This window comes from Doryrhamphus excisus, linkage group LG7 (assembly GCF_037039965.1).
Source record: "Doryrhamphus excisus strain RoL-2023G ecotype Guam linkage group LG7, RoL_Dexc_Guam_v1.1, whole genome shotgun sequence".
In the NCBI taxonomy this organism is placed as follows: Eukaryota; Metazoa; Chordata; class Actinopteri; order Syngnathiformes; family Syngnathidae; genus Doryrhamphus; species Doryrhamphus excisus.
Window position 1 is genome coordinate 23,263,332 of NC_136363.1, and position 11,309 is coordinate 23,274,640.

The following is an 11,309-nucleotide window of genomic DNA, read 5'->3' on the forward strand; positions in this document are numbered from 1 at the left end:
TATCGGGTGTGTGTGCTATGGAGAGGAAAATCAATACGGTCATCATAATGGCCTGGCAGAGAGCCAACCGCCAGGCTGCGTTCAAAACAATACGCTGCAACGGATGACTTCTCATCTGATGTCATCCAATTCCATGTCCACCGCGTTGAGAGGGGACTCGGCCACAAGCAGAAAAAAGTTGACAAACTGACAAGTCGGGGGCCCTGAAGTGAGGCGATAGCACAGCTTTTTGCACGCTGGCGTTGAGCTCCTTGGGCCCGCCTTCTGCCCATTGTGTCCGTGCGCTCTTTTTCATTAACCGCTCCACTGAGGACCGCAAGCGGGAGGGAGGGGATGGACGGATGGACGGGTGGTGGTAGCCATGAGGGGGATGGGGGCCGAGGGGGTGGACCGCAGACACTAGCGAGGCCCGGCACCTACGCAGACACCGCCAGCAGGGCCGCCGAGGACGGAGGACGGCAATGCTGATGTTGGGTGGGTCCCCTTGTGATGCCATGATACTCTACTACACGACGCTGCACCCTCAGTTGCATCAAGTTCTCCAACCGGCACTACGTCGTCCCGTCACACCCAGCCTTCAGCGTTCATACACCCGCCCAAAAGAACCAAAGCCGTGTCATGTAAGTGCACGCTGCGATGGGCCGATAATGAACCAACGAATGACACGATAAGTGCAAATGAAGAGGACGGGGGCCAACGGGGGCCAACAGGGGCCATGTGCACGGTATCAGGCAGGAGGAGGGTTCACTCTGTGCATTGCTTCCAGCACCTTGGCAGCTGGTGAAACCCAGCACCCCCACCGCCGACCCTGGACATTACTATCCTTTCAGAGATAACGTCTACGCCATCCTCACTTGGGGGGGTGCCAATGTGTGCGGCCCCCTCCCCGTCACATTGTCCTCCCGGCTCATGTTTCGGATTCAGGGAAACTCCTGCTGACTGAGCCGTATTAAGCTTGGGCCCGGCGCTAAAAACAGCAGCAAGGCGGCGGCCAAAGTACGCAGGCTAGAAAGGTAAGCAGCAATTATAGACAACAAGGGCGACGCGGACCGAAGCTCCATCTACAAGACAAACATGGCGGCGTGCTACAATGCGGCTCCTTCAGGGCCGGAGGCCGTGTGGGAAGGATTGGATGCATTCTGCTAGCGTTCCACGGATTCCTCCCTCGCCGGGACCTTCAGGGAAAAGAATGGGTCATATGCAAATGGCATGCACAGTATGGAGGAGAAGTTTCCCACAAGCTCGGTGTGAAAAAGCCTCTCCCTCCCCATGCCAGGCCCGCTGAATGGGCCTTTTCTTCTGCCGCTGAAAGTGAATGAGGTAGAGCAGGCAAACTGCAAAGGTAACTAGGCTCTTTCTCCTCAGGCTTTCTCACTAAAGCCTCCACACACAATGCTTCATTTACACATTCAACCACGCCGACCACAATAAAGCACATCCGAGCAGCACAGTTAAGGGGGTTACTGAAACTGACTCTGGCTTTAAAACGCATCCTTTATGGAGGAAGAGCACCTTTTTATAGGCTAATGCTGGCCGCCTCCGTGGGGCGGCTTTTCCAGGGGTGACAACGTGCATCCTTCATATTCATATGCATGCAAATACTTTTCAGTTCTCATGCAGTACTTCACATATTTTTCATAAAGATGCAGATCTGGCCACACTTAAAGGAAAAGCAAAGTGCACCACATGCACCACCTTCTCTTTGCCTTCTAAAGATATACAAAGAGGTAAAAAGACACCGTGACTATGCAGTAACAGGTACATTGGTGATGGGTGCATTGATATCACCCAGCAACATAGAAAGGAATGTATTACGACTGCCCCCCCCCAAGGTGTTGTTCCACATGGTCATGCCATGTGTGGAGCGTTTCATCTGCCATCGCCAAGGCCTTCAGCTGTCACCTGTTCTTCTCGCCGCCTCCGTCCATCCCCCACCTTCCAAGCCGCCAGGAAGGCATGGTCCGCAGTCCAAGGGGTCAGGAAGAATGGACAGAGGGAAGGAGCGAGAGGAGAAAGGGCCGAGGGCTCCGACGGTCCCTCCCTCTCCTCCCCACTCTTTCCTTTTCATTGAACAGACTTCAACACAAACACAATTGGACACACTGGGAGGCTCACAATGGCACGGGGGGAGGGTGGGGGTGGGGGGGTGAAGTCATACTCCGGGGACGCTGGGTGCCTAGGTCAGGGGGCAATCAACAGCACCCCTGGCTACCGTGTCCTCACCCCCACAGATGCCTGCGAGGTAGGAGGAGGGTTCTCCTTCCTTGCCACTTTCAAATGAAGGCGCTGGGGAGAAATGAAACGTTTCCTCTGCCTCTCAAGTTTTCACACAACAGGGGTGAAGCTTTTAAATGTAAACACCAAGGTGGCCAATCCACACCCATCCACGGCTTGGCTTGCTAGCCGGTCTTCTGCTGCAAAGCCACATGCGGCCAGCACGCTCAGTGCGCTGTCATCCAGCCCATAAAGTGCTCCACATCGCAGATCTTTGCCAAGCGTCCACCTCATCTCCCGAGTTTGACGGATGATTCATCAGCGTGAAAAAAGGAGTGCAGAGAAAAGCAGGAAGAAAGCAAGGGTGTTACCCTTACGAGAGAAAGAGTCACGAGTGACGCCTTGTTTATTTTTGCCAAGAATGTTAATACCGGCTGCATTCCTTTATTCCCAAATTGCTGTGTTAAATTACCATTGCGGGGATGGGAGCTATTCCCCACTGGGGAGAAGCGACAAAAGGTGCGTTCGAGTCCACCAGCAATTGCAAACACCTGTCGTCTGTTAGCACCTCTCTGTTTACAGCGGGGAATGCAGCTCACCTTGGCTGGGCCTCAATGGCTCACTCGCTACCTTCACGTGCGCTACGCCGCGTTCGTCCCACTTGCACACGTGGATGCAACCTCCACGCTTCCGTCACACACGTCACCGCCGGCGGCCGCAGACACGCAAAGTCCCTCGCATCATCACGTCTTGGTTTTAGCTCCCAAAGCAGGCCCTTTTCCCACACAACACATCATTCAGCGTTCATGGTTTAGAAAGACTACGCTCCTCGCCATCATGCTTGTTGGGGGGGGGGGGGCTGACAACGGACTATTATCAGTCAAAAAACATTGACAAGTAGCGTGGTACTCCGTCAGTCGTAGCGTAACATGCTTTTCCTCCAAGTTTGTGTGGAAGTGGTAATGTTTTGGCTTCTTTCTTTGCCCTCCAATTCAAGTGGGTAATAAGAGAGGCTAAGTAGTTAGCTTGCCATGCTAGTCCCTGCTGTGATAAAAAGCCTGCACATTAAACAAAGAGTGATACAGGAGTGCAAATGTGACTATAGGGGTGTTATGTCATGTCTGCGGGTCTCTAATAATGGTATTTTTAACAAGTTAAACAATAAAGTGATCAGGTCAGGAACCAACTAGCCGTAATATACTAGAGTAATATTACAACATACACGTACCACTGTTGAAAAAACTCGCTTCACTTAGCATTTTCATATTTTGCAGTTTGCTTAACGGTTCCTGAACGCACCATCATACCAACCCCAAAGCTTACAGCAAGGTAAATCATCACGCCAATCATCACGTCCAATCGTGGTGAGCTTCCAGTTGCATCGTGGAATCGTTTCTTGCTCCTTGAGCAAACCTTCTTTCGAGTAGAGACGTGGAGTACGACAAAATGCAGTACAATGCTAGTAGTTGCACTCTTGCACACTCCAAATGCTGAGTGTGCAGCGAGGGACACTCCGCCCCCCACAGTGGCCATCTTGGCTATGTAGCAGAAAGGGAGGGGCTAAGATACAAAACAGAGAAGAAGAAGGGCCAAATAGTCCAATGGTCATTTCACTAATGGCTTCGGGGCAGCGCTGCATGCTCAAAATACACAGTATACTTATTGAAGCAGCCCTTCATCTCCGCTACTAATCATAGGGAGCGACCGGCTACGCCAGACCATCATAAAGCGCTGCACACGGCTCCAGCACTTATCTAATTATACGAGTACAAGCAAGGTTGCCTTTGGAAATGTGCAGATTTACAAGAAAGCAGAAGGTCCTCATACCATGGTGTCCTAAGAATAGAAAAGTGTTGACATGTTGCACCAGTGAACTTTTCACAGGAACTCCATTGTGCTGAGTGTGCATGACAGCTCACCAGCTAAACTGTGGACTAAAGTGTGGACGTTCAGTCAAATGCAAATGAGCAATGAAGTATCAATAACCCTGTGGAACCTTCGAAAGGGGACAGGTACACAGCGGGTCCACAAACCTCCACAGCAGCGCCGTTATCTAAGGCGTGTCCACATATTTACACCCAAGCTCCAGAGACGCAACAGCCAAGCCAACACGCCCCACGACAAGCACGCCGCAAAAACAACACCGTGCTCTGACAACTGACCAACGGAAAGACGCAGATAAACACACTTTGGTTCCCTCCCGCACCGCACACATCAGCAATCACCCTCCACCAAGAAACGCCATCTTTATGTCCACGGACGCACACATCAATCACCCTCCACCAAGAAACGCCATCTTCATGTCCTGCATCATCGCCACGGACGCACAAGCATCTCCAATGAAGAGCATTCTAACACACTTTGCCTTATACTATTCCTTAAGGATCAATCATGCGGGCTTTCCCAAAGGACTGTGATGTATCTGTGGCATTCTGTCTGGCAGTGTGTGCTCCCGCTAGTTGCTAGCCAGCTAGTAGCTAGCCGCCATGGTGTGGCTAGGAGTCTTAGTAACATAGTTCTTGGGCCTAACAACATTCACAACAACAATAACAATGTGGATCATGTACGGCTTGGCTTTTTGGAGGTGACTGTGGATGATGGACATTTTTTTTTAAAGTGCACTTTTCCTTTAAAAAGCTTAGGGACGATGCCATCCACTGTACGGAGTTGGCACATCAAGCTACGCTGGCAGTCCCATGATAATGTGTTTAAGAAAAAGAGAATGCCAAATGTTTCAGTGGCGGTCCAAATTGAGTTGTGGCGAGCCACCACAAATACATTGACTGTGTGGGGAACCGATGATGCCCGGAATTGCATGAGCACACTTCCTGTGGGCTACACCAGGGGGCACATTCGCAGTCGTGATGGAAAACAACATTTCCAATCAGAGCAGGAAGAGTTACAGAAAGTATTAAGAGCAAATATTCAACAAAAACACGCGTGTCCGCGTCAGAGCAACAGAGTAAGAAGCGTGTGTAGCATACGAAGACATGTATCGAAACGATGCCGAGTCAAATGAGCACAATCAAGGATCCCAGCGCGAGCGAGAGCCCCTGCCCTTATATGGTCCGCTCGCCTCGAGTCGTTCACATAAACAGAGCGCACCGGAAGAGACAATCCTTGACATCTTTCTGCTCTTTTTCGCCATTCGGTGTTTTTTTTCCCAACGTGTTTCCGTGTGATAACTTCCAACGCCGTCCCACGGCCAACGGCGGAGGGAAAGGAAGCGGCCACAAAAGCGCCACTTCGCCGATCTCTTTCATGAGCGTAAATTGTGTCAAACACAATAAAGTTAACGTTAGCATAGCCGATTAGCTCAGATGAGGCAACACGTAAATGTCGTAACATTCATCAAACACAAAAAAACATTTGAAGGAAAAGCAAACTAAAGTCCACACAAGCGCAACCACGCTCGCCGATCAATAAACAAGCCGTCAACAAACGTTATCGATAAGAAGCAGGTAGAATCCGACATGATCGCAGTCAAGGGAAGGAGTATAAAGTGTATAAAGTCTAAAAGTATAAAGTGTGTTGACGTCCGGCCAAAGGAGAGCCGACCCAAGGTGTTCCATCAAATCAAGCTTTTGAAGGGGGTGAGGTGCGAGTAACGGTCTCGGCTGCGGCGGACACACACAAGCCTTCCAACTCGACATAATCTCCTCCAAACTTGCTCCGTGTGCGCGGAGCAGCGTCAAAGTGTGGCAAAATGAAAGCGGAATGCCACATAAAGCGGCGTGGGGCGACGGCGGGGTGGGAATGTGAAATAACGGTGCGCGGAGCGGAGCGGAGCGGAGCGCCGCTTGGCCATAGGCAGGTAGAATATAACGGTGCACAGCACACGGCACGCAAGCCCCGGACTTCCACTTCGCAAAAGCACCGCAAAGTTTTGGGTCGGACGACACGAGGACTAAGCGGACCTTCCGGTGTCCCCCGGAGGGAAAAAGTACTTTTACTCACCGTTATTCCTCCTCGGGTTCGCCTGCTTTCTGCGCTTACACCTGGGGCCATCCGCCATGATCCTTCGGTGGAGACGAAATGCTGGAGTCACCTCCTCTTTCATCCCCTCCCTGTCCTCCCTGTCCTCCCTGTCCTCCATGTCCTCCCTCCCCTTCACCTCCCCTATCCACCTGGTTTACGACAATCACGCTTTACGACATCACCGTCCGCTCCGGCGGGAGGACAGCACGGGTGCTACCTGGGCGCCGTGCCGCACCTTCCTTGCCGTCCGTCCGCCACCTCCTTCATGTCTGCCCTCCTTTCCTCTTCTTCAAAGATAAACATGAAAGTTTGGATCATGGCGACGTCATAAAGCATCCGTGTCACGTGATGTGCATGACTTCTCACACACACTCACACAGCTGTGGAGGTCCAATTCCAATATTACAATATTCTGGTAAACATGACATTTGATTTGCATTGTTCAAGCGCTCTTCAAGTGTTCTAAGGCGTCCTAGACAACTTTACACTTGACTTGAACTCATGGCGCCCCCGAGTGACCCAAGGAAACATTTAGGAGTGCTAGTCATGTGACAGCCATGTGACCATCCCAGGCCCAAAATGGCGGCGCATGGCTTGTGTGAATAGGGTGTCCGATATTTCCATTCCAGTCTTCTGACTGTACATCGTCAGAGATAAGAAACATGGCTATTAGCAAACAATCCAAAGTACATGCGTACTACACCTAAAAGTACATCACACATCCATCAACAGTATTTGGTCATGTGGTACATCCGCCGTCATTTCACTTGGAATGTCCAAATGACGTTCCAAGCGTTGGAGTTCCACAACTTGACAAATGATTTCACGTGATGAGAAATGTTCTTCCTTTGTGGGGAATAAGAAGCGACTATTGGTACCACAAACGAGGGGGTCGTTAGTCCAGGGGGCCAGCAGTCAAAGGATCAGATACTGTATGAAACTGACTAGCCTGGACAACGCGAGCACACTTAGCATACATCCCGTTGCTTTTAGCATCTTAGTGGTGAATAAAGCATGTGTTTACGGCCACAGCGCCGTTGCAACGCACGCACACGCACGCACACGCACACGCACACGCACGAAGCAATCATCTTTACGGTGGTGATGAGGAGACATGAATTTTAAAGTACATGATTCACTGTTAATAAGTGGAACATTTTGGTAGGTATAGCATAGAAAACCTGTTTGGAACTGTCCAAGTATGGCTTCCAGCATTATTAGAGCCTTGTGTACACCAAATAGCACCCCTATAGTCACTTTTACAGTCTTTTTTATTCTTTGTTTACATCACTTTGTCCAGGCTGCAGGACAACTGCAGGGACATAACAGACAGCCAGCGCTAGCATAACTAGCTACCAAGCTAACTAGTTAGCTTAGTTTCAATGGAGTGGGGAAGAAAACTTGTTTCCATTCAGTGTCAGCCATGGCATGTCAAAGATGGAAATGTATGTTTTGATTGTTGGCGTCTACATTAGCATATTTGTTGGAATGTGGACCATCTTGTTCCGGTGCTGCTGCTCCACTGTCGCCCCCCGCAGAGCGGAGCAAGTACTACGGAATGTTTGGCTGAGGATTTGGGTGAGTTTGGCGGTCGGGTCCAGCCTACCTTCAAGGCAAGGATCCACCTCAACCATGTGACCGTTTGTCACGCTGCGCCTAGCTTGCAGTGCTAAGCCTTGTGTGTTGTGCTCGCATTTCGGGCCTCCTCATCTGCTGGAAGCGCTCATCAGGAGAACAGCGGAGTCTTTCTTTACGCGGAGGATTAAATCAGTGTCTCATGACCGCATCCTTTAGCTAGCACACGTCAACAATATTTAACCTCTTCCAGCCTGGATGGAAGACATCAGCATACTTCCCACATCAGTCCTTCCCTGACAGTGGAAGCGTACGTACGTTACTCATGGCGGCCCACCACCAATGCCATCGAGAGATGTGCTGCTAGCCTTTCACCCTTGCTCATTATAACACGACTGTCTGTGGATGTAACAAGCCGTACGTACAGTAGATGGCGTCCTAACCTCATACACACCTGCTCTGCCAGAGGAGAAGAAGAAGACGTAGCATGAGGGACTTTGCCACTAGGTGGCTGTACTTGGTCAGTATTCAGACACCTCTACAACTGGGTGAATAGATTGATTATTTATATGATTTATATGGTTATATGGAGAGATTATTTCCACAGGTTTGTTCAGGGCTCGTGATATTTGACGGGACGTCATGTCCAATGTGCAGCCCGCGGGTTTGGATGCGTCTCCGTCGTCAATCAGCCGCATGGACTGCAGACCATCGGCAGCGCTTGGCTGTGAATAATTCAGGAGCAGTGGGTCGGCTCTCAGGACAGGCTGACCAGACAGAGAGTAATAGCTTCAGCATAAACAACACCTCCAAACTTGCAGCGTCCCTTTAACTGTCTGGCAGGGGGGGGGGGGGGGGGGGTGCGTGTGCATCAGCAAAGAAGGATGGTGGGAGTCCCCGCTATAGAAGTCCTCTCCCCGCACGCTGAGCATGGAAAATAAGATGCTTGCTGCTCCAACGGAAAGTCACATCTTTTCCCATTTTCCTTGGAAGCGCTAACATGAAGACAGCAGCCGTGGAAAACAAAGAATAACAATTGTGCCACTACTGGTAATGTAGACCAGCCCATGGCTTTTAGAAGAACCGGATGGCGTCCTGCCTGGCCAACATCATTCCCGCACTTTGAACTGGGGGAGCTTTGAAGGTGCGGTTTGACACTTGCAGGGAAGCCATCATGCTAACCATGAAGCGCCGCTTCCATCCCGGTCACGCTCCCGAGCGTACACGGTAGCGGATCAGTGGTCCCAGGAAGCAACTTCATCTTTTTAAAGCGCTGAGAGGCCGGCATCTGGTCCGCATTTGCAACTCCAAGTCATCCATGCAGACTTTTCCAATCAATAAAAGCCGACTAATTACCAACTAGAGGAGTCAGGGTGGGGGGAGGCGGGGCCGCTGGCATACACACAGAGAGTGCAGAAGAGTAGAGACTGCAATAAATTGTATTTTTCTCTTGTTTCAAAATCAGGGTTTCTATCTACAGCATGTATTTCTATACTAGCAAAACATTCAATGAATTCATATGGAATCCTTGTCATGGGGGGGGGGGGTGGAAACAATTAGCTGCTGTAAAGGAGGGATGGCTGTGTTTATGAATATGAATATGAATGTTCCATGTAGAATTGAGGATGGTAGCAAGCTAAGACTATTTTGTGGGACGTAAAATACAGACCTGGTCTTTACTAAGCAGGTCATGAAATGAAAACATTGTGCTCTTCCTGCAGGGGCAAGTGAAAGGAGGGGGGGTTGGGGGGGGTTAAGCAGCCATCCTCCACTACATTAAGGGATCATGCTGCTCCCTGAAAATGAGTATTGATCCTCTTAGGTGCAGGATCGTTTAGGAGATTAATGTGAGAAGTGGTTGAGCTCCATGCTGCCCCACTTGGACCAGAGGATCAGCTTTGTGGGGGCCACACAGCCAATGGCGGCAGAGGTGCAATAGTGCAGAGTGGGTGGGGGGCGGGGGGTCCATCCAAGCTGACTAAAGTAGTACCATCTGGGCTATCAGCTAAGAGCATCAGCTGGATGTCAGCAAGGTAAGAGGAAAGGTAGGATGGAATGAAAGGCAGCCAAGGAAGCCACGGAGGAAACCAGAGTAGGAAAGAGGAAGCGAAAGTCCCAAAAAGGACGCCAGAAGAGCTGCTCCTCTGCTCCTCGCCGTGATAACGTCACTGCTTCATACGGCTTCATCTGGCCCAAAGATGGAGAAACGCCAGCTTCTCCTCTTCTCCTTCACACGGACCACCGACACCCCCACCCCCCTCCACGCAAACACACATCGTGGCACTAGGAAGTGCATGTGCTAACTGCTAAGTGCATGAGTGGGGTCTACTTTGCAAGCCAGACCAGAAGAAGCATCCATTTAGCCTTCCTCTGCTGCGGTGCCAGAATGAGACCTTCTCCTCCGACCGCAAATCTAATGACCTGACTTGCAGCAAATAAACACATCCTCTTGCAGGCCTGAGAATTTGCTCATATATCTCTCCCCGGGGGGGCACACGGGTCCTCGGGGGAAACTCTTAAAACAAACATCAACTCAAGTATCCTCTGCAGCTGAAGGCACTCGTGCACGTTAGCAAGGTTCCACCGTAATACGTCACACATCTGATTTCTTCTTCTTCTGACCCGCAAAGACTAGACTGGAGGGCTAACACAGCTAGCATAGCCACCCTTGGCACGTTCACGTAGGAGCACCAATGATGTCACGTCTTCAAGCCGAGGAGATGGTCCGACATATGACAAAGATTGTTGAGGAGGAAGTAAATGTCAATATTCACAGGAAAGAACGGAAAATCCAACTAAACTATCTTTCCTCAAGCGGCCGCCGCATTAGCAGAACACTTCCGCCTTCCTCGTGGATTTGCTTTCCTCAAGACAGGAAGTCTCTGACACAAAGGATGGAGACAGCCCCGCCCCAAACAAATCCCAAGGCCTACAAAGTACACACTGTACCAGCCTTGCGTCCGCAAGCTAGTGCTGCCCGTCTGCAAAACAGACTTCTTCTGGCTGGGACACGCTACTCACACTTTAGCACCACGGCCATTTTAGACCAACATTACCAGGATTTACCAATTTACCAAAGTCCTGCTAATTAGTAAAGACATGGGAATAGCCATAGGTTCCCACGGGTTCCTGTAGGTTCCCATGGTAGAAATCAGCCTATTTCCTGTAGACCAGCCACAGGCGAATGTGATTGACTTGCTAAAAGGTGCTTAGATTGTGTTTTGTGTAAATTATTGACATGTCATATTTGACCCCAGCCGCCCCCAGCCCCACCCAGCAAACGTGCATCCCACCCACCTGTGAACTGAAAGCTGCTGGATGGTGGAGGGTTGAGGGTTGAGTTCCGCCGAAGGGTGAGGTGCAGGCGTGCTCGCTGTGTTGTTTTTCTGTGCCGAGCCCGGCACGGCGCTGGCCCCCACGCCTGCGAGTAAAAGTGACGTACGTTGCTCATTACGAGAGACATTGAGCTGCTTTGATGTTTGGAGATGAAAATGCTTTGGGATGAAAAATTCATTTCTTTGCTTGGCTTAATTATGTATGTG

The 11,309-nt window shown here is 50.5% G+C and overlaps 1 protein-coding gene across 3 annotated transcripts in view; it reads right to left on the reverse strand.

Annotated features, from left to right (window-relative positions):
- Window positions 1-11,309, reverse strand: part of zeb1b (zinc finger E-box binding homeobox 1b) — a 48,043-nt gene that overhangs the window by 33,481 nt on the left and 3,253 nt on the right. The window contains exon 1 of one of the 3 annotated variants that reach the window (XM_058060056.2): window positions 6,172-6,518. The exons of 1 other annotated variant lie outside the window; for it this stretch is intronic. In XM_058060056.2, the coding sequence (XP_057916039.2) occupies window positions 6,172-6,310 (139 nt within the window). In that variant the 5' untranslated portion in view covers window positions 6,311-6,518. Of the gene's footprint in view, window positions 1-6,171; window positions 6,519-11,309 lie in introns of those variants that run through there. One more of the 3 variants, XM_058060055.2, reaches the window with a different exon arrangement.